Raw genomic sequence first — 25,067 nt, 5'->3', positions numbered from 1 at the left:
ACAAATTCAAGCTGTAATAACTTACTTATTTAAAATGGAACACCGTGTGTCTTACTAATCTATCGCGTAGAAAATTTACTTAGCTTTTAATTCTTATTAGGGTTTCTTATACCTATCTCCCTTCTTTTTTTAAAATGTTTAGATATTTCCTAATTTGTAAGCTTTCAAAATTAGAATAAAGTACCTATGTCGTGGTTATGTACAACACATCATCAACACCGGCAATATACTTAAATATCTTAGTCAAGATACTTTCGTTAATAAAATTCATATCTTTATCATTTAATCACACAGAGTGTCCTTATTTTAAATGACATGCTCGATATTCTATTCTTTATAATGGAAGATATTTAAAATCTCTTCAATTCCATGTAAACATTCTCAATACACGTGTTATTCTGTAAATATAAATTCCCATGTACCGGGTGTCCAAATAAGAATGGCTCTCGGCCATATCTCAGGAACGGTTTATAGTAGAGCTTTGAAATAAAAAATTTTATAACAAAAGTTGCCTCAGGAAAAGCCTGGAAATTATTTTCATAATTGTGGGTCCACCGCTAGAGGGCGTAATTGAATATCAAAAATAAAAAAATCTAAATTTTACAAAATTTTCCTAATGAAGGGGCACTGGAAATCCGATTATTGTATTCTTCATCAAATTCTGAGCATATCTGATTTAACAAGTTTAACTCTACCTTTGCAAATAAGAGGTGGGGGTGAGTGGGAATCTTGTTATGAAAAAATGGCTGTAAGTCCGGTTCTGCTAAATCATATTTTGAAAACTGGGTCTTGTTGAAGACAGACCTTTTTCTTCAATGTAAGCGTGATAATTTTGAACCATCCTAATAAGTAATAAGCCAGCTGGGAGGCGTTATTTAATTTTTTTCAGAAATATAGTTTTCTTTGGAAAATATTAAATACAAGTATGCATTTTTAATCATACTTTATAAAATTAGATTAAATTAGCAATAGAATAGCGAAAACCGCATGTCGATACCTTTTGTCTATCTCAAGATATCTCGAGAAACGTGTAAATTTTATACATAACTGTTACTATCACCGGTAAACTAAGTTAATGAAAAGTAGTGTGCTGTGGAAAAAAACAAAATAACATTTTCCAGATGTCAAGGTATAAAAATATAATTAATTAAAACAACAATATAAAGAGAAACAATACTATTAAAATTAAATATAACACAGAACAAAAAGAACTACTTAGTGACGACCTAAATATTCAAATTGTTGCCCATCATACACTACTCTAGAATACATTATCCAGAGAATACTAAACGCCATTCAAAGCATATCGAGAGCAGAAATTGAGACTGCTGTTCAATCTACTCTTGAAAGAGTAAATGTTTGCAATGAAAATGATGGGCAAAAATTTGAACGTTTATGTCATCACTAAATAGTTGTTTTTATTTCTTTGTAATAGGGCTTTTCAACGCTTCTCATTTGTTTCGAGCCTCTGTCATATGCCGTATAGTCCGTGTATAATATTAATATACGAGATATGAACGAGGCTCGAAACAAATGAGAAGCGTTGAAAAGACCTAATATACGTTGACAGCTGGAAAATGTTTCTTTATTGTTTCCATAGCAACCTACTTTTAATGAATTATTTCGTTTACCGGTGACAGTAACAGTTATGTTTTTAATTTTACACGTTTTGTAAGATATCTCGAGATAGAAAAAAGGTATTAACATGCGGTTTTCGCTATTCTGTTGCTAATTTTGTCTAATTTTGTAATATGGTATTAAAAATGCATGTTTGTATTTAATATTTTCCAAGGAACACTAGATTTCTGAAAAAAATTAAATAACGCCTTCTAGCTGGCATATTACTCAGTAAGTTGGTTCGAAATTATAACTTTTACATTGACGAAAAAGATCTGTCTTCAACAAGACCAAGTTTGCAAAATTTGATTAAGCAGAACCGGACTCACAGCCAGTTTTTCATAACAAGGTTCCCACTCACCCCCATCTCTTATTTCCAAAGGTAGACCTAAACTTGTCAAATCAAATATGCGTAGAATTTTATGAAGAATACGACGATCGGATTTCCAGTGCCCCATCATTAGGAAAATTTTGTAAAATTTAGATTTTTTAATATTTGATATTCAATTACGCCCTCTAGCGGTGGTCCCACAATTATGAAAATAATTTCCAGGCTTTTCCTGAGGCAACTTTTGTTATAAAATTTTTTATTTCAAAGCTCTACTATAAACGGTTCCTGAGATATGGCCGAGAGCCATTCTTATTGGGACACCCGGTAATTCTGTAAATACCCATTTTTACATATTTTTGTACAATAGGCTCGTTTTCGTCATAGTAGCCATTGCATTTAATTGTTTGTAATTGCGATTCAAAGATTCAAACAAAAAGTGGTGTTCTTAAATTTACTTAATAACTATCGGTTTAAGATATGGGAAATACTTATACGGAATGAAATATAATTTAAATATCTTCCAGAATACGACATCTAAGGGTATGTAGTTTAATATAAACATATTATTCAATGTCAAATGTAGGTCAAAATCAACTAAAATAATACAACACTCTGTGTGATTACATGATAACAATGAAAATTTTATTAAGGACAGTATCTTGTCTAATTTTATTGCCGGTGTTGGTGATGTGTTGTACATAACCACGACATATTTACTTAATTCAAATTTTTAAAGCTTACAAATTAGGAAATCTTTAAATATTTAACAAATGAAGGGAGATAGGTGTAGGAAAACCTAATAAGAATTGAAAGCTAAATAAATTTTCTACGCGATAGACTAGTAAGATACAGGGTATTCCATTTAAAATAAGTAAGTTATTACAGCTTGAATTTGTTAATAAACAATCTCATATTTTGACCACCCTGTAAGAAACTTTGCTGCAATAAGCATCTGCTTAAGTTTGCTAAATAGTCAATTATTACGAACCAAGAAAGAATTTGTTACTGATTCTTAAATTCGTAGATATTTATTTTTTTCTAAAACCTTACAGTTTTATAAAAATCGAAATAAATCAAAATACCCTGTATTTAGGTATAGGGAACTCTTATGAAAGTGAAGCTTATTTTTCAAGGTTAATTCAATAAGGTCATCAGATATAGGGCATTCCATAAGAAAAAATATAACTTTGATATACCAGTCTTTTTTGGAGCACCCTGTATAATTTACATTATTATTAGATTGTAGTATTGATGGCCCTGTATATTTCTGTGAAGAAATGTTTTTAAAATATTAAGTGGTTTTCCGTACAGATACCGAGGCGAATAAGATGAACCACCCTGTATGTGCGGAAAAATATTCTGATTCAATTTTCTTTCACCATCTTGCTTAAAAAGGTTCCCTATTAACAAATTTGCATGTTGCCAGGGTCAAAAATGTGTCAAAAAAATTTTAAACAATTTTTTTAAACTTAAAATATTCTCCGGTTACATTGTATACACATGCAACGGTTGAAAATACAGTGCTAGTCAAAAGTCCGTACCCCCCCTCGTATCTTTTGAACGGTTATACCTATAATAGTGACATTTGGAGGAAGGAAATAAACGGACGTAAGCTTCTTAACTAGTTGTGACAGGTGACGTAATAGTGACAGATGACGTTACAGAGCCACTGTGACCGATAATTTTAAATAGGACCTTATGGTAAGTGATACCTCGTTTGAAAGGTATTTAGAATACCTATTCAGTCATACTAATTTTTTTGAGTTTAGGTTGATTTTGATTTTGGTGAATAAATTAAATAAATATAATATTGTAGTTTCGAATTTAATTAATAAAAATTCAAATGTCCGCCTATGAATTTTTTGGCAAAAAAGTTGACGTTTTTTAATTCTCTAGTAGTTTTTACGTCAACGTCAACCTGTTTGACAAGTAATCATAGGCGGAATTTTGAATTTTTATTCATTAAATGCGAAACCACAATTTTATATTTATTTCATTTGTTCATCAAAATTAGCTTAAACTCAAACAAAATTAGTATGACTGAATAGGTATTTTCAATACCTTTCAAACGAGGTATCACCTGCCATAAGGTCCCATTTAAAATTATCGGTCACAGTGGCTCTGTAACGTCATCTGTCACTATTACGTCACCTGTCATGACTAGTTAAGAAGCTTACATCCGTTTATTTTCTTCCTCCAAATTTCACTATTACAGGTATAACCGTTCAAAAGATACGAGGGGGGTACGGACTTTTGACTAGCACTGTATAGTCGCTCCCATATGATTAGAAATTAAAAAACAAAGGGGTTTTCGATATTGTATTGCATCGGGATTGCTCTTAGGGATTTTATTAATAGATATTCTTAGAATATTTACGTACCTTGGTATCATTGACATTTTTGGTGTTTTACATAGTTTTTGACGGTTAAAAATGGCCGATTTTGAAATTTTTAAAATTTCAATCACATTTACAGAAAAGTCACTTAAGCTCTTTTCTATTTGGAATGATCCAAAAAACCTAAAAAAATTGTCCGATGCAAAAAATCAGTTTAGGAAAAAAAATCGTTAAAATTTTTTTTTTAACTTTTTGATCCTGGCAACATACAAATTTGTTAAGAGGGGATATTTTCAAGCAAGATGGTGAAAAAAATTGGATCGAAATATTTTTCCGCACATACAGAGTGTCCAGAAACTCTACCGACAAACGAAGACAGGAGGTTCCTCAGATAATTTTAAGACAATTTAACCCAATTCATCTAGTCCGAAAATGCTTCCTAAGGGAGCTAGAGCTCTTTAAAGATGGCGCCATGTAATTAGTTTTTCTTAAATACCTCCAGAACGCTTCTATTTAGAAAAACAAAAATGTGTATACATATTTACTTTCCAGAAATGAATCGATTCCATTCATTGCGAATTCCTAGTATCGGTCATAGGCTTACGTTTTGGGTAGGGCAACGGATATTTTATCGCATAACTTTTTTTTCTTCAACTTTTAAGCAGTTTTGATACTGGATTATTAAATTGTGAGGTATTCTACTACTAAAACGTACTCTTACTTTAAGTCGGTAGGACACACCGTTTTCTAGGAAAAAACGAATTAAAAGTTTTTGGTTTTGGGTATTTGAAAAAAAATTTGAAAAAAACTCAAAAAAAAACAATGTATTTTACCGACTGAAAGCAAGAGTAACTTTTAGTACTCGAATATCTCATAATTGAATAATCTAGTGTCAAAAATACATAAAAATTAAAGATAAAAAATTATGCTATAAAATAACTGTTGACCTACCCAAAACGGACGCCTATGACCGTTACTAGAAATTCGCCTTTAACGAAATCGATTAATCTCTGGAATATAAATAAATGTACCAGATTTCATATTTCTAAATAGTTTTTTTAATCTTTTTTTTTTTGAAATTCAAAGAACGAAAAATTTTCAAATCGATTTTTCTAGAAAATGCTGTATCCTATCGACTTCAAGTGGGAGTACCTTTTAGTACTACAATACCTCATATTTTAATATTTCAGAGTCAAAAATGCTTAAAAATTAAATACAAAAAAGTTAGGCCATAAAATAACCATTGCCCTACCCAAAACGGACGCCTATGAAAGGTACTAGAAATTCGCAATGGATGGAATCGATTAATTTCTGGAAAGTAAATATGCATACCAATTTTCGTTTTTCTAAATAGAAGAGTTCTGGAGGTATTTAAGAAAAACTAATTACATGACGCCATCTTCAAAGAGCTCTAGCTCCCTTAGGAAGCATTTTCGGACTAGGTGAATTGGGTTAAATTGTTTTAAAATTATCTGAAGAATCTCCTGTATTCGTTTGTCGGTAGAGTTTCTGGACACCCTGTATATTTACGCATGTTACAAATACATGCAACGGTTGCCAATCAAGCAAAACAAAGGGGTTTTCGACATTGTATTGCAAAAAACTCTTCGGGATTTGATCAATCGATGTTCAAAGAATATCTTCTTACCTTGGCAACATCGAAATTTTCAGTTTTTCACCTAGTTTCTGAGGGTTAAAAATGGCCGATTTCGCAATTTTTAAATTTTTATTCGCTTATATATCAAAAACTATCAACTATAGAAAAAAGTCATTAAAAACCTTTTCTATTTGAAATTATCCAAAAAACATAAAAAACTTTGTTCAATGCAAAAAAAAATAAATTTTGGAAAAAACAAAAAAAACGTTTAGAAAAATTTTGACCCACTTTTGGACCTGGCAACATGCAAATTTGTTAAAAGGGTCCTTTTTGAGTAAGATTGTGCAAAAAATCCGAATTGAAATATTTTCCTTGCGGATGCGCAGTGGCTTTCTGGACTATTTAAATTTTTAAAAACGAGCAGCAGTGTATAAAAAATCAAGACGAATTAATTTTGATCCTAATCCGCATTTCCTATTACAAAAGTAAAAACTGAAGGATATTACCTTTACCGAATCGGAAATAAATTCGCTTAAAAAATAAATAGATCTTATGGTCCAAGAGCTGTGAGACATTTTTGAGTAGATATTTTAGGCAACCTGAAAATTTTTTTGGTGACTCTTCCATGATAGCCTAATACAAAAATGCCGGTCTGGCTGGAGGGTAGCGGTTATTTTCCCCAAAAATCCCCCCAAAGTTAAAAAAACGGTAAAAATTGTTATTACAAAAAATATCATTGACGTGATTTTAAAGTAAATTTAATTACTTAAATATAAAGAAAATAAACAGTCCAGGCGATTCGAGGGCGATTTTAACTCTGCAAGATACTTGCATGGGCGCCCCAGGATTATTTTCAGGGGATGCATCTGAACTTCAGAAGATTTCATCTGAATCTGTACATACTATTAACGAGTATAAAATATACAACTATACATGCAAAGGTATGTACATTCCTTCCGGACAGGGAAGTATAATTATTAATTTGACAGGGTATTTTTTAATATTAAAAATAAATATTCTAAAAAAGACAGGTTTTTTTTATGAAATTCTCCAACTGCCATGTAATCAAACAAATTACGCGTGCATATAAATGAAAAGCGCTATAGGTAAGCAGCAGTGTGAGAAAGAGCGTATACCGATAGCTGTTTGCGTCCTCTGTTGTACCTGAGCGAGTCCGCTCGCTCGAGAAAAAATCACGTGACCTGGCGATCCCATGTTGTTGTGCCTCGAAACGTTAGAGTAATTATTATATATTATAGTTTTTTAAGTAACTTTTTCTTAATTAAAGGAAAATGATACGCACTATACAGTATATTTTGCAAATAAGATAGAAAAAGACAGATTTATTATTATAAATATATAGGTAGAAAAGTATAAAAGTATAAACTAAATTAATTCTGTGTCCGAATCTTATACTTCTTCTTCAAACTCCTCATCTGAGCTTAAATATTCACTGTCTTCTTCTTCGTCAGACTCCCCTCGAGACTCAGATTCCTCTTCTACATGATCTGTAAATAGTTGTAAAATGTATTTAGAATTAATTAAAAATTAATTAGCTATAATTTAATTGAGTTACTACGTATTCTCTGTCCTTTTATACGAAGTCGAAGCCTGGACAATCACGGGCGCATCTGAAGAAAGACTTGCAATTGTTGAGATGTGCTGTTATTGTATAATGTAAAAAATATCATGAACACAACACGTAACAAACACGGAAACATTAAGAAAGATGAGAAAGGCAAAAGAAATACTCAACACTAAAAACGAAAGAAAAATGAGCCAAAATAAATATTCATTCTCTTCTTCTTCATCAGACTCCCCTCGAGACTCAGATTCCTCTTCTACCTGATCTGTAAATAGTTGTAAATATGTATCTAGAATTAATTAAAAATAATTAGTGATTAATTAATTGAGTTGCTACGTATTCTTACTTATATAACTAATACTCAATACTTTTATTTATATTATAAATCACTCACATCACGTTTTTTATTTCTTAGTATATGACCAAAATAGCTCATTTTTCTTTCCTTCATAGTGTTGAGTATTTGTTTTGCCTTTTTTATCTTTCTTAATATTTCCGTGTTTGTTACGTGTTGCGTCCATGATATTTTTTACATTATTCGATAACACCACATCTCAACAATGGCAATCTTCAGATGCGCCCGTGATTGTCCAGGGTTCGACTCCGCATAAAAGGACAGAGAATACGTAGCAACTCAAATAATTAATCAGTAATTAATTTTTAATTAATTCTAAATACATTTTACAACTATTTACAGATCATGTAGAAGAGGAATCTGAGTCTCGAGGGGAGTCTGACGAAGAAGAAGACAGTGAATATTTAAGCTCAGATGGGGAGTTTGCAGAAGAAGTACAAGATTCGAACACAGAATTAATTTAGTTTATACTTTTATACTTTTCTACCTATACCTTTATAATAATTAATTTGTCTTTTTTTATCATATTTGCTAAATCTATTGTATAATACGTATTATTTTCCTTTAATTAAGAAAAAGTTACTTAAAAAAACTACAATATATAATAATTACTCTGACGTTTCGAGGCACAACAACATGGGATCGCCAGGTCACGTGATTTTTTCTCGAGCGAACGGACTCGCTCAGGTACAACAGAGGACGCAAACAGCTATCGGTATACGCTCTTTCTCACACTGCTGCTTACCTATAGCGCTTTTCATTTATATGCACACGTAATTTGTTCGATCACCTGTCTTTTTGGAATATTTATTTTTAATATTAAAAAATACCCTGTCAAAATAATAATTGTACTTCCCTGTCCGGAAGGAATGTACATAGCTTTGCATGTATAGTTGTATATTTTATATTCGTTAATAGTATGTACAGATTCAGATGAAATCTTCTGAAGTTCAGATGCCTCCCCTGAAAATAATCCTGGGGCGCCCATGCAAGTATGTTGCAGAGTTAAAATCGCCCTCAAATCGCCTAGCCTGTTTATTTTCTTTATATTTGAATATTTAAATTTACTTTAAAGTCACGTCAATGATATTTTTTGTAATAACAATTTTTACCCTTTTTTTAACTTTGGGGGGATTTTGGGGAAAACAACCGCTACCCTCCAGCCAGACCGGCATTTTTGTATTAGGCTATCATGGAAGAGTCACCTGAAAAATTTTCAGGTTGCCTAAAATACCTACTCAAAAATGTCTCACAGCTCTTATACTATTATATTATATACAATTTACTTTCTATAAAACCATTGATTATAGACACGGATTATAGACATTATAGATCCGTGTCTATAATCAATGATAAAACACATTCTTTGATGTTGAGACCCATCTATTTCGTCGGTTAACGAATTTTATAGTGTGTATCTTTCAAACGTTAAGTTAAAACAGTAAATACCAGAAACACAAACGGTTTTATTCTTTAAGTAAAAAAGTGTCATATAAAAAAGAAACAACTTAAACTAAAACCCTTCTATTGATGTTTTCTACTTACAATTCTCGTAGTGTCCTACTATAAGGGAGCAGTGAATCGCTCTTTAATACTTCCATACAATCCGCATTCTCTATGACTCTGAAATACAAAAAGGTTGTTTTATATTGATACAACAAAAAATAGCACATATACCCAAAATAAATTTAACCTCCGGCGGGCGCATACTACCTATAGTCTAGTAAAATAAAATTACACTACATGTAAATCAAAATGTAAATTCGTACAGGTTGAAACTAATTTTATATCAAAGTTTAGGTGGGTACAAAAGGTGTTTTCAAGAAAGTATCCAAATCATACAAGGGGATCATTGTTTAAATAATTAAAAAGGGGTCATTTTTGCAAAAAAATTACTTTTTTAACGGCTGAGGTCGTTCAATTACTAATGAAGGTCTATATGATTATTTTCTGCAAAGTTGAAGGATAAATCTTTCACATAAGACTTACTAAATTAAATTTGACCCCCTATTTATTTAAATAATTATACATAAAACTTTAAAAACAAATTTGCAAAAAATTATTTTTAACGTTTTAAATAAGCACTATAAAATATCCTATTTTACAGGACAAATTGCGCTATGTTATCAGTATTAAGTAAAAAAAAATTGGTCCAAAAATATTTAACATTTTTTGAGATATTGAATTTGTTTATTAAATGGTACTCTATTTTCAATTGCAAAAACGCGGTTGTTGCCAAAGAAATATTCACCTGTATTAAATCCAATTATTTTTATTTTTATATTATGTTTTCGATAAATGTATTGATAAATTCAAATTTCAATTAAACTTCCCCCTAAAATAGTATTTAAAAATTATTCAAATTTGTTTATAATTTGTTTTTTTAATAACGTCGCGGAGATTAAATATTTTGAAATGCCGTTTCGATAATTACGTTCCTGGGAATTTTTCACTAATTAACAAATTTTTTTGTCTTTTTTTCCTCTTCTTTTTTTCCTCTTCTTCATTAACAATGTCGAATCTCTAAGTTGTAGATTCTAGACCTAAAAATATTAAGATTTAACTAAAATCACTTAAATAAAATGTGGCTACTTACTGAGTTACAGGGTGTTTTATTTAAAAATTTAAAAATTATTTTTACCAAGTACTTTCAAACTATTTGACGTATCCTTATCATACTTGGCAGAAAGTATAGGTACTATACAGTCTACTAAACTGCGATCAATAAATGTTTCTAGCTACTACCAGAGGCGTACGACAGGGGATAGATAAGGGTTAACCCTTCCCAAGTTCTACGCCACTGAGGGAATTACTATTTTAGCGAAATTTTTAGATTCTCCAATACTTTCTATGTAAATAATATACTCTTTACTGGTAACGATTAAGTCATTAGTTTTCGAGATATTGGACGTTAAAAATGAAACGGCATATTTATTTTCATTCATTCAGTCATTCATTTTAAACTTCCAATATCTCTCAAACTGATGACTTAATCGATACCAATAAAGTTATTTACATATAAAGTATTGGAGAATGGAAAAATTTCGCTAAAATAGTAATTCACTCAGTGGCGTAGAATTTGGGAAGGGTCAATCATTCACTATCCCCTGTCGTACGCCTCTGGCACTAGCTAGAAACGTTTATTAATCACAATTTAGTAGGGTGTATAATAGCCACACTTTCTGGCAAGTATGATAAGGATACGTCAAACAGTTTTAAAGTACTTGGTAACAATAATTTTTAAATTTTTAAATAAAACACCCTGTAACTCAGCAAGTAGCCACATTTTATTCATGAGATTTTAGTTAAATCTTAATATTTTTAGAGATTCGACATTATTAATAAAATTTAACCCTAAAAGGGCCCGTAGTAATATAACTCCAAGAAAAAAAAGAAGAAGAAAAACGACAGAAAAATTTTGTTAATTAGTAAAAAATTCCCAGGAACCCAATTAACGAAACGGCATTTCAAAATACTTAGTCCCCGCGACGTTATTAAAAAAACAAGTTATAAACAAATTTGAATAATTTTCAAATGCCATTTTAGGGGGAAGTTTAATTGAAATTTGAATTTATCAATACAGTTATCGAAAACATACATAAAAATAAAAATAATGAGATCTTAAGCAGGTGAATATTTCTTTGGCAACAACCGCGTTTTTGGAATTGAAAATATAGTAACATTTAAAAAACAAATTGAACATCTCAAAAAATATTAAATATTTTTCGACAAATTTTTTTTTGCTTAATACTGGTAATATAGCGCAACTTAGTCTGTAAAATAAAATATTTTATAGCGCTTATTTAAAACGCTACAAATATTTGTTTGCAAATTCGTTTTTAAAGATTTATATACAATTATTTAAATAAATAGGGGGTCAAATGTAAATTAGTAAGTCCTATGTGAAAGATTTACCCTTCAACTTTGCAGAAAATATCCCACAGGCCATCATTAATAAGTGAATTACCTCAGCTGTTAAAAATGTAGTTTTTTTTTGCAAAAATGACCCCTTTTTAATTATTTAAACAATGATCCCCTTGTATGATTTGGATACTTTCTTGAAAATATCTTTTGTACCCACCTAAACTTTGATATAAAATTTGTTTTAACCTGTACGAATTTACATTTTGACTTTTTTTTATTTTATTAGTCTACTACTTTATGCCGTCTTTTTAGTAATATCAAGATTTCATAAAGCATTATTAAATAGACTTAGGCAAATATGCAAATAAAAAGTATAAAATATGCGCATAAATATGCAGTAAGTTACGTAAAAATATGCATATTTATCTTAAAAATATGCTTGCCAGAAAAAAATAATGACAATAATGAAATCCCATCATCATATTCTTCATAAAATTCTCCGCATATTTGATTTCACAAGTTTAAGTCTACCTTTGCAAATAAGAGGTGGAGGTGAGCGGGAACCTTCTTATAAAAAAATGGCTGTAAGTCCGGTTCTGCTAAATCGAATTTTGCACACTTGGTCTTGTTTAAAGCAGCTCTTTTTCGTCAATGTAAAAATCTCATTTTCGAAGTAGCCTAATAAGTAATATGCCAGCTAGTAGGCGCCAATTATTTTTGGAAATCTAGTTTTGTTTGGAGAATAAAAAATTCATAAAATTTTACACAAAAATCCTAAACAATTATGTAATTGTTAATATTACTGAATAGAGAATTGAATAACCTTTCAAATGAGCTTGCACACGACCCCTATTCACTATTTAAATAAAGGGGTGGGGATGTGGAAGGGAGGGGATTGACAAATGACAGATGTATAAACCGTAGAAATGTGTTTCCCTTAGATCAAAAATCGACCTATTTCGTCATTTCCTTAAAATTTAATAAATACTGTCAAATATCAAGGTGGACTGTTTTCTTTGGCCCACCCTGTATAAAAAGAATTACAGAAGGCTAAAGATCAATTTTTATTAGGAGGGTAGTTAGGGGGTTGTTTTCACTGATTTATTTGTAAAAAAAGTAGGTACCGATCTTATTTTGATCATAAGTCGCTCAATTTTTATTCTAGAAACTTTCTCTGAAAAGTCTAATTGTATACTTAAAAAAATATTGTGTAAATTTTCCTCGAAAAATGCAAAGTTTTTCCGTTATTTGGCTTTGAATATTTCAAATTATGCATTTGACGAAAAAAGCTAACCCTTACCATACCGTATCTCAGTTTGTATTGGTTGTAGAAAAATTATAAAAAAGAATTTTGTTTGTGTTTCTAAAAGATACAATTTTTAAGGGTCTAGGACGTTTCATCGCTGCCGTTTCGATGCCGCCAGTTCGATGCCGATGCCGGCCGATTCATCGCCAGTCAATTAATCGCTATCTGATATATTTCCGAATTTTCGACAGTTACAATTATTAGTTATTTTCAGTATTAATTAGGAATTCTAGGAAATGCGAGATATGATGGCGATGAAATGGACTGGCGATGAACCGGCGGCATCGAAACGGCCGGCGATGAACCGGCGGCATCGAAACGTCCCATTCCGATTTTTAAAGCTACAGTTTTTTATTAACTGTATATTTTTTGAGTTATTCTCAAAAAACCATCTAAAAAGTTGATTTCTTGTCGAAAAACTGTTACTTTCAACCGCAAATAACTCGAAAAATATTAGTTTTAAGAAGAAAAGGTAAAGAACATTGTTTTCTTAGAATTAGACTTTCCATCGATTTTCCTGGTTAAAATGTAATGAAAAATTCCAGCCCTCGAGATGGGGTGGCAACCACCTCTAAGGTTTTAACGTACAGCGGCATGATATAGAAAAGGATCCTTGGGCTATTCCCTACATTCTGTGAAAATTTCAAGTTAATCCATGATAAACGAAAAAATTGCGAGGCAAAATGCTTCATTTCCTGGCCTAATATCCAGTAACATTTAATTTTTACAATCGGTTATTTGTGTGAATCAACTTTTACTAAATGGCATTGGGAAGAGTATACTTTAACTAGTTGGAGTCTACTTTTACTAGTAAATGTTGAATAAAAATCTTCATTTTATATTTATAATTAACTTATACTGAAACAAACCGTTTGAGTTGACTCGAACTGGGAATAGTCAACTCCAACTAAATAATTAACTTGAACTGAATATACAGTGCTAGTCAAAAGTCCGTACCCCCCCTCGTAACTTTTGAACGGTTATACTTATAATAGTGAAATTTGGAGGAAGGAAATGAACTGACGTATGCTTCTTAACTAGTCATGACTGTATCTGTTTGGGAGCTATGAAATCAACCCCAAATAAAGCTTTACATGTAGAAGCTTTAGAAATTCCACTCAATTATAGAAGGAAATATCTCAGCCAGAAATTTTTAATGAAAATTCGTTACCTAAATATCGGTCTTTACCAAAATATTAACAAGCTGAATGTAGCGGATTTAACTAATAAATACTGGAAGCTAAAGAACTCTCCTCCCCTTTGCGAGGCTTTTCGAGATCTGTTAAATTTTGACTGTGATTATAACATGATTGATAGTTTTGGACTCGAAGATTTTCATTCTTTTTTACATACAGTTAAATTAGTAAAACCAAGTTACCATGAAAACAGTAATATTAGCTCTAACATCTTAAGAACATTCTTAGATAATTGGCCAGATTCTATAAATATATATACAGATGCATCTAGGACGTTAGTTGGCACTGGATGTGCCTTTTTCATACCTGCTACTAAAACAGAAAAAATATTTAAGTTAGGCCATGATTTTTCTATCTTCAGTGCTGAAGCCGTAGCAATTTATGAGGCCCTGCAATATTTTAAAGAATCAGAAGATATATCTGCAACAATTATTTCCGATTCACTCTCTGTTCTTCTTGCTATTCAAACTATAGATTTTCCCAATAACAATTCAAATATTTATATCCTACTAATTAAGAAAATCCTTTTTGAAATTCATAAAAATAAAAGAAGAGTGAACTTTTTATGGGTTAAGGCTCATATAGGACTAACGCATAATGAATATGTTGATAGGTTGGCTAAAAAGCCATTGAATATGGTACTTCACATAATCGTAAGTTTTGCATATCTGACTTAGTTAGCACTATTAAGCATCGAGTTAAAAATCAGTGGAGTCAATCATGGCGAGATCTTTGTAAACAATCCAAATCTCAGTATTCACTGATTCAACCTTCTGTTCCAAATATATATTGGTTTAAAAATTACGTAGTACCTCGAAGATATATAACAACATTAATTAGAATGAAGTTTGGACATGCATGTTTCCCTCTACATCTAGCAAGAATTAAAGTTTTTGATTCAAATCTTTGTACAGAATGTCAGAAGGTTGGTGACTTAAACCATACTTTCTTTGAGTGCGCAAAATATATTCCATGCACATATAATTTAATCCAAGATTTAATAAAATGTAATGTTTTTCCACCTTTCAATGTATCCTATCTATTGTCTCTGAACAGCAAGAATATATATGATTGTTTAATGAAATTTATCTGTGAAACTAAAATTAATCTCTAAACTTGTTAATCCTGATAATTTGGTATATTATGTACATATGAAAAAAGAAGAAGAAGAAGAAGAAGAAGATACATAATGGAAAATGTGGTGAGCAACTTGGACAGTCCATAGCGGCCAGCTTTTGAACTGAGTAGAGAGCTGTAGAAGAGTTTGCTATGGAACTCTAAGGACCTCATTGCCTTCCTTATGTATGAACAGAAAACAAAAAAAAAAGTTGTGACTGGCTAAATGACACCCAAGTCAATGCCATAAAAAAACAAAAAAAAAACTAGTCATGACAGGTGACGTAAAAGTGACAGATGACTTTACAGCGCCACTGTGACAGATAATTTTAAACGGTACCCTATGGTAAGCGATACCTCGTTTGATAGGTATTGAAAATACCCATTCAGCTATACTAATTTTGTTTGAGTTTAAACTCATTTGTATGAATAAATGAAATAATATAAAATTGTAGTTTCGCATTTAATTAATAAAAATTCAAACCTCCGCCTATGGTTACTTGTCAAAAACGTTGACGTTGACGTAAAAACTACTAGAGAGCTGAAAAATGTCAACTTTTTTGACAAAATAACCATGGGCGGACATTTGAATTTTTAATAATTAAATGCAAAACTACAAAGTTATATTTATTTCATTTATTCACCAAAATCAAAATCAAATTAAACCCAAAAAAAATAGTATGACTGAATAGGTATTATCAATACCTTTCAAATGAGGTGTCACTTGCCATAAGGTCCCATTTAAAATGATCTGTCACAGTGGCGCTGTAAAGTCATCTGTCACTATTACGTCACCTGTCATGACTAGTTAAGAAGCGTACGTCCGTTTATTTCCTCCCTCCAAATTTCACTATTATATGTATAACCGTTCAAAAGATACGAGGGGGGGTACGGACTTTTGACTAGCACTGTATATACAGTGATCACGTAAAGGTTGGAATAAATTCATTTTCTCGAGAATAGACAATTTTGAAAAAAAATTTTGCAACAGGTTATTTTTATTTTGAAATTACGACTTTTTGGCATATATATTATACTAGTGACGTCACCCATCTGGGCGTGATGACGTCATCGATGATTTTTTAAATGTAAATAGGAATCGTGTTATAGCTCATTTGAAAGGTAAATTAATTCTCTATTCAGTAATATAAACGCTGTCATAATTATTTATACAGGGTGTCCAAAACAATTTTTTTTAATTAAATTTATTGACAAAAAGAAGAATGTGTGTAATTTATTTAATTCAAAATACATTTTACTGCTATCGGAAAACAGGAAAAAATGTTTATTTGTTCTTTGAAAATAAATATTGTTCTTTGCTTAAATTCAATATTAAAGCAGCAACCCATCAGACTCGTGACAGTTTGAACATTTAATTTAAGCAAAAAGCCATGATTATTTTTCAAATAAACATTTTTCTCTTTTTTTTCTGAGAGCAGTAAAATGTATTTTGAATTAAATAAATGACATACATTCTTCTTTTTATGTCAATAAATTTAATCCAAAAAAAATTTTTGAACACCCTGTATAAGTAATTATGTCAATGTTTATATTACTGAACAGAGAATTGAATTACCTTTCAAATTAGCTATCACACTACCCCTATTCTCATCACGCCCAGATGGGTGACGTCACTAGTATGATATTTATGCAAAAAGTCGTAATTTAAAAATAAAAATTGATATGTGTCGGGATTTTTTTCCAAAATCGTTCATTATCGAGAAAATGAATTTATTGCAACCTTCACTTGCTCACTGTATAATATTATATAATACAGAATATACCTATTATTGTAAGTATACTTCAATTAATAAAAAAATATTACTTTGTTCTCTAAATGAATCAAATATTTTCAAATAATTTATTCAAGCATTTTAGTAAAAGTTACGATACGATTTAATTTGAAGGAAACATTTAAGCAGAATGTAAATACTTTATTAAAAAAGTTTAGGAGAAACGATCAAGAAAGTTTTTAAATTTATAAATAATTCAATCAAACGCGTACTTCACAACCAACCGTTTTTAAGGTTTATCGTGCTTAATTTTCTTCATTGATTGTTATTTACACAATAGATTTTTCACGATACCAATTCAGTTTTGTCATTTTAAGCTTTATTTTAAAAAAGTTTAAGCCGAACACATAAATTCACTGTATTAAAATTAGTTTGGATTTGGAAAATTGTTTGAACGTGAAAAATAAATTGACAGGTGGACTCTCATGAGTAATACGTACCACAGATTATTAACCCGGGAGCAGTCGCGCCGTGAGAAAAAATCTCACATTTTATCCTTTTCCGTGATAACTTGATGAAAAATTTTTCAACATTGCTTTACACTCGTAAGTGCCTCGAGGTAGGTCGTAGTAATGCGTAGAAAATTTTTTTAATTTTTTTTTTGTTTTTTTTTTTATTTTTTTTTTGTAGAATTTATGACTTTGGTTAAAACTAATTAGCTTGAAATTTGTTAGAAATATGTACATATTTTTAACATAACAAGTAAATAAAAATATTATAAAATAGAAATTTGATTTAAATTTGTATTTAAATCTATATTGTGACATTTTTTCTCTACGCGAGACTACTTACGATACAGCAGTGAGTGCGACTGCTCCCGGGATAATACAACGCAAGCATAATTTGGCAGGTGTCAATGATTTATTATACTTAATTATAATTAAAGCCATCTGTACATAATTCGGAAATATTTTACGGCTATCTCTACTTTTTCTGTCTTTACACGGCAAATTACGTGTAGTAAAATTCACACTGGTATGGATATATGTAAATATTAATATAATGTCATTCTACTTGAAAATGTCATCATTAATTTAAAGAGATGGCTTTTGAATGTTCTTGGATAACTGTTATTTTTATAACTGCAAATTATTAATTCAGTTAATAAATGTGATAATTTTTGCACTAACTATATATTCAGTGATTGTAATAATTTATATGTACAACAAAAACTAATACTCAATCGAGAAAAGAGGAAAAGTGTTTAAGTGATTTTTAATAATATATTGTTACTATGGAACGCTTACAATTTGAACACCTTTACCAACAAAATACTTGGATCACAGAATATATTATCTAGGGGAGTGCATATAGATTTTTACTTTGGAAAAAATCAAACAAGATAGAACTTTTTGTAATTTCATTAAGAAATGTTTAATAAACAACATATCAAAAAGTTCTACTCGAGAACTGGGTGCTTCATTTTTTATTAAACCAATCAACTACGAAATTAGGTGTTTTTTTAAATAACTCCGAAAATATAAATTTTAGAAAAAACTGACTTGACCATTGAAAAATTCAGAAAATTTTACAAAAAAACCTTATATAAAGAATTTGCTAAAGTTAAATCTGTATCTTCTATAATTTTTTTTATAACGCTAAAGTCACCCTTCTCGCAAACATTGGCGCAGTGTAAATTAACGTACGGCGAAGTGCACGGTTAAGTTATTTTAATGTAATTCTTTAACTAATGGATCAAATGAAATTTTACAAATTGAACATGAAAGAAGAGTAATTAAGAGCTATCTTATGGTTATAATAGAAAGAAATAAAATATATGGGTATAAGTACGGTGTGGGCGGAAAATGAGCCCTACATGAATTTTGTTTAAAAATGATTTTAAAATGTGTAACTAATTCAATTTTTTTATAAAACTCTCAATTTTGCACAAATTACCTTTCAAACATCTTACGAAATGATGTTTGATTCAAAAATTTGATTCAAATGATATGACGTCTCAAAAAATGTAATTTTTGAAATCTTCGTAGTTTTATAGAATTACCACCACTTTAAGACGGCATTACTCAAGTTTGAACAGATCTATTCCAGTTTTATAAGTGCTTTTTTAAAGCCTAGGATGCAATATTTAAAATGCACTAAATTATTTTACTTTAGAAATAAAATAAACTATTTCTTTTCAAGAAAATTAAGATAGATATCAAAAAGATATACATAAACCGAAAATTACCAGCTAAAAAATGTTTATACAAAGTGAACAAAACTTTTTTCTGTAAAACTTACCTAAAATAAATTTAATAATAAGCTTCAACAATAATAAATGTTCGGCAAAAAAATTTTTTTTCAGCTCTTACACAGTATGTCTGCTTAACTTGGAACCTATTGATAACTTTTTTATTATCAGTTTTACGAAAAAAAGTTATTCTTTATAAAATACTCTGTATCATATATTATCTAAGATGCAATCATCAAATATCAAATTTAATTAATGTTATACGAGGTATGTTAAAAATATGAATTTCACTAAAGAGTAAAGTACCTTTACATTTCACAATATCGAAAATTGTTATTAAGAAAAGTTGTTTGGAATTAAAAAATTTGTTTTAGTGTTCAATTACATCCTTCTGATTAAAATATTTTAAATAATAAAGGCACTTAAAATTAAAAAAAAAGTTTTATATCTGATGGTTGTATCTTAGATTTTAGACCAGGGAGAGCATTTTATGAAGAATAACCTTTTTTCGTAAAAGTGATAATAAAATAGTTATCATAATTGTAATAAAATGATGATGAGTATCCGTAATTTGGGAAAAAATTGAAAATTTTTTTTTTCGATTAGAATGATGTAATTGTGTATTTAGACATAGTTTCTAATTTAAAACAACTTTTCATAATAGCATTTTTTGATATTCTGGAATATACAGGTACTTTACTCTTTAACGAAATCCATATTTTTGACATACCTCGTATAAAATTGATAAAATTTGATATCTGATGGTTGAGTTTTAGATTTTTGACTATCCAGAGCAATTTATTAAGAATAACTTTTTTTCGTAAAATTGATAATAAAAAAGTTTTCCATGTGGTTCCTAGCTAAGCAGACACACTGTTAAGAGCTTCTGTATAAGAATTTTCAAATTGCAATGCCATATTCGAATTCAGCATAATCAAAAACAAAATAGAAACATATTTGATCAAAGTTAAATGATGAATTTAACGATATTTTGTTATTATTGTTATTATTTAAACAATTAATAAACAATTAGCGGCCAAATCTGCGAGTAGAACTTTTTACTTTAACATGTATATAAACTAACAAAAAAAGTTTTAGAAAAATATAAGCTTGTTTGAGTTTTTCCGAAACAATGCATATTTTCGTTCTAATTGCACTCCCCTAATCTTGATGTATTCTCTGCTTGGAACTTCCACAAATAATATACAATAAATAACTTTTTATTAAGTTCACGTCTTAAATCAATTATTTATCAAATACACTATATATCAATATTATTTAATCAACAACTCAAAATATTCCCGATGTCATGTCAAATATTTAAAATTGTCACTGATTGTCACTGCGTGACTGACAGTATGCTGACAATATTCTATTCGACTGAGTGCGTTGTATGACAAAGAGAGATTTGGAAATATTACCACGGACATTGTGTTCATTTTTTTCGAATCCTGAAAAAACCAATAAATATTTTTGAAAAATTTAAACGTAGAATGAAAGACTATATTATTACCGAGGGCCGAAAGTCCCTTAGAATAAATAAAAAGTTTATTTTGAATGAGATATTTTAAATTAAATATCCACACTAAATTTTCTCTTAGTTTTTCACCCCTCTAACTTATTAAAATAAACATTATAGAAGTTCTCAGGGAATTTCGGCCCTCGCCAATAACGTAATCTTTCATTCTGCGTTTAAATTTTTCAAAAATACTTATTAGTTTTCTCACGATTCGAAAAAAATTAATCCCCATTTGAATACCTCTTAAAAAGCAATTATTCATTCTATATGATATTTAGAAGTATAATATGCTTATATCATAACCGTCTTGTATAATTCAGAAGGTATTGAATTTTAATGATAAATTGCATACAAATATTTTAGTAAAAAGTATAGTTTCAAACAATATATATGTTACCGGCCAAACCCGATTTCAGGACAAACTAGTTTGGCCTAGGCCAAACTAGTTTATCCTGATATAAAGACGCACACTTCAGGCCAAACTAAATAGTTTCTTCTGAAGTGTATGTAATTATATCAGGATAAACTAGTTTAGCCTAGTCTAAACCCATTTAATCTAGTCGAAAGTAATTGACTACAGAATGGTTGCTGATTTAAACGTAAGTTCAGAAGACACTATTAAGAGTTGTAAGACTTTTAAGTATTTAGGGTAAATGATAAACCGAGATGGCACTTGTATGAAAAATATAGAAATGAAATAGTACTTTGAAAACAAGACACGAAAGCACTCCATGGAGTGATATGGAAGAACACTCTAACTAAAGGAACCAAAAACGGATTTTTCAGGGCATAGTGCTGAATACTACCCTGCAAGAGCGGAAAAATGGCCAGTGACAACAATAATACGAAATAAAATACAAACAGTTGAATTCGAGTTTATGAGAAGGTGTTCAAAAATCACCAGGTAGGAGAGAATAAGAACAGAGGAAATATGAAACGGAATAGAAGTAGAATGCTCAATTACAAAAAAGTTGTGGTAGTAAAAGTAGAGCTTTGAAATGGTACGGGCATGTACAAATAATGCCGGAGCACAGGTGGCCGAAAAGATTACTGGACTGGGACCCGCGGGGAGGAAGACGGAGATAAAGACCTGCTGTGAGATGGAAAGCTCCCATAGGAAAAGCTATGATAGATATAGAGACCTCAGAGATGGCGACTAGGAGAATAAAGTGCTATGGAAGACGAAAACGGCAAACTCATAATGGGAAAAAGCCAAGAAGAAGAAAGTAATTCAGCGAACTAGTAATTTATTATAAATAATAAATTGAATAAAATACTTTGTTCTTGGAAAAATAATCATTTTTATTAAAATTATCATTATTGGTAACAAACAATAATATTGAGTTATATTCGCGGTCGGACGGGCAGACCGACAAACAGCCTAGGACAAATTTCTCACCTTTAGTACCATCTTTGAATTATAAGCTTTCATTTGACACCTCATTTGTCATTCTACCTGGTATAATGACGGAGGAGTTGAGTTCACGGACAGACGGACGAACGGGCGGACAGACGTACGTGGATAATTCAACGTTTTCACAATTTTTTTAAAATTGGTGAAAACAATATTATTTCGTACTCGATTTTATTGGTTAGTATATCTTTTCTTTTAATTTTTGTAGAAAACCTCATTCTCTTGTTTATTATTTTCTATATTATTTAATTATACAAGAATATTGTACTGATTTACGCGGTTGACCTAACTATCTTATTATTTATGTTAGGCACTAAGTTTAATTTAAATAAAGAAAGACTTACTTTATATTATTTTATTTTACATCACTTATTTAATTTATTTAATGCTTACAAATAACTCAAACTAACACATCTAATTTATTTACAATCTAAAATTTATGATTTTACTAACTAAAACATAATAATTCTAATAACTAATACATTTCAAAATACACGGCGAAAAACTCAATCCGAGTACAATAATTATTATCGATAACTGACTGGCGTGCTAAAGAAATCTCTCGTTCTTAAATACTTCGGTATCCCTCGTTCCGAATGCCGTGGAAAGGAATGGTTTTCTCTCGTAACGACGAGAAGCTTCGGAAATAAATAGGTCAGGCTGTGAGTGGACTATAAATAGTGTCACATTGCCCCTTCCTTAAAAAATGATTCCTCCTGGAACCTTATCGGGACTAGAACTGGATGCTGGTATCTGCATCTGGACCCTCTTTTACAACTCCTAGTTGTATAAAAGTGGCAGGGGACGGTCTTCGCCCTGCACCAGTAACTATGTGGATTGCAACAGACTAACACCTGGACCTCGGTGTCTTTAAAAATTGCTTCTACCATATTTTGGATAACTCTCCAGTCTAATTGGCGGCATTAAAACTTTGTCATGGCTAACTTTTTCACGTCCGGCTCCAACACATGCACTCTCAATTGAATTAATATATCCCATACATCTTGGTAGGTAGATTGGTCATGGACAGTGTCTTTTGTTACCAGACAGAATAGGTAACGTGATGCATCTTGGAGTTTCAATGCTTTGCCAGCAGCTGGCAGTTGGCATTGAAGTTCGGCAACTCGTCCAAACTTCCTTCGAATGGCGGATACCAACCTCCCTGATACTGGCCGGGATGGTATGGGCCAGTGAATAGTCATCGGGAAGTGCTAGTAGATCTCGCTTTTCTTCAGTGGTAACACAATGTCTCGCTTTACCGGTACCTCCATAGGCCCTCATGAACTCCTCAAACGTGAGGTCAGATATTTCTCAAACTTCATTTACTTCCACTTCTTCATCTGCGTCGTGGTCTCCCTCGTACGGCGCCAACCGTTTATGGTGGACTATCAAAAATCGAAAAATTGCAATTTTTGGACCCGAATAACTTTTGATTAACAAATAAAATATCAATTCTGCCTATCGCATTTAAAAGTTCAAGTCAAATTCTATCGGTTTGATTATTTTCATTGGTAAAAGTTAATTTTTTTATTGTTAAACAAAGCTATAAACACATAGTGCTTGAGTATTTTTTTCAATGCATTTCTCATTTAAAATCGAACAAGCAAGCGTGCCTACAAACAGGCAATTTCTACTAAAATGCATGCAATGGGCATGGGAAACACTATTTGTTTATAGCTTCGTTTGATAATAAAAAATTAATTTTAGCAATACAAATAATCAAAACCGGTATAATTTGACTTGAACTTTCAAATACGGTAAGCAGAATTGCTATTTTATTTGTTAATCAAAAGTTATTCGGGTTCAAAAATTGCAATTTTTAAAATTTTTTAAAGTTCAACCGCGTTTATCTCTAAAACTGTGCATCCTACGAAAAAACTTCTGAGAGCATTTTTTATTTAGAATACAAAAATACGAAAAAAAGTTTTGTTTTGCGAAAAATCGCTGTTATGTAATTCCTCAAGTTCTTTGTCTATAACAATCTTATCGATATCCGGATCAACTGTTACCCAAAAAATTCGTGTCGTACGGGTCAAGATACTTAAAAAAAACTTGTGTAAGTTCATCTGAATAAAGGAAGCCGTTGTACCCCCCTGGCGACAGGACTAATGGCGTTAAAATGTATTTTAAATTAAATAAATTACATAGATTTGTCATTTGGTGTCAATTAGGTTATTTCAAAAAAAAATTGGGCACCCTGTATAAATAATTATGTTAATGTTTATACTACTATAAAGAGAATTTAATAATCTTTCAAATGAGCTATCACACGACTCCTATTCTTATTTAAATAATTATCGATGGATGACGTCACTAGTATAATAATATTATGTCAAAAATAATTTAAAATTAAAAATCAACCTATTTGGGATTTATTTCCAAAATTGCCCGTTCATGAAAAATGAATTTATTTCAACTTTTACGTGTTCACTGTATAATTCTACACAAATATTTCTGAAACAAACATATGATTTAAAATTACAACAAAGATCAATTTTTTAAAAATCTATAAATCATAGCAGTAGAAAATTTAAAATGTTACGCAATAACAAACTAAATTACAGTATTATCGAATTATACTGTACCGTCATCACAGCCCAGAAAGTTATGACCGTCATGACAGCCCAGGAATTATGAAATCAGAGGTAGAACATACTACAAAAAACGCTGGACGGAAGGGTCGCCCGAGAACTTTATCGTGCCGATCTATTATCGTTATGGTACTAGATATTGGCATTCTATAAAAATAACAAAGTTACTCGTTATTTTGATATTTTAGAAACACCTACTGTACTTAAAAGTATTTTATGGTTCTACGCATCATTAATTCCTGCATTTGAGAAAATG

The 25,067-nt window shown here is 30.6% G+C and overlaps 1 protein-coding gene across 1 annotated transcript in view; it reads right to left on the bottom strand.

Annotated features, from left to right (window-relative positions):
- The window catches only part of LOC114327466 (uncharacterized), a 713,641-nt gene that overhangs the window by 642,359 nt on the left and 46,215 nt on the right, over positions 1-25,067 (bottom strand). The window contains exon 3 of the mRNA XM_050649213.1: positions 9,367-9,444. Coding sequence (XP_050505170.1) covers positions 9,367-9,444 — 78 coding nt within the window. The remainder of the gene's footprint in view (positions 1-9,366; positions 9,445-25,067) is intronic.

The sequence above is a fragment of the Diabrotica virgifera genome, chromosome 4, assembly GCF_917563875.1.
Source record: "Diabrotica virgifera virgifera chromosome 4, PGI_DIABVI_V3a".
Taxonomy (NCBI): Eukaryota; Metazoa; Arthropoda; class Insecta; order Coleoptera; family Chrysomelidae; genus Diabrotica; species Diabrotica virgifera.
The sequence above is the reverse complement of the archived record's forward strand: the minus strand, read 5'-3'. Positions and strand labels throughout refer to the sequence as shown.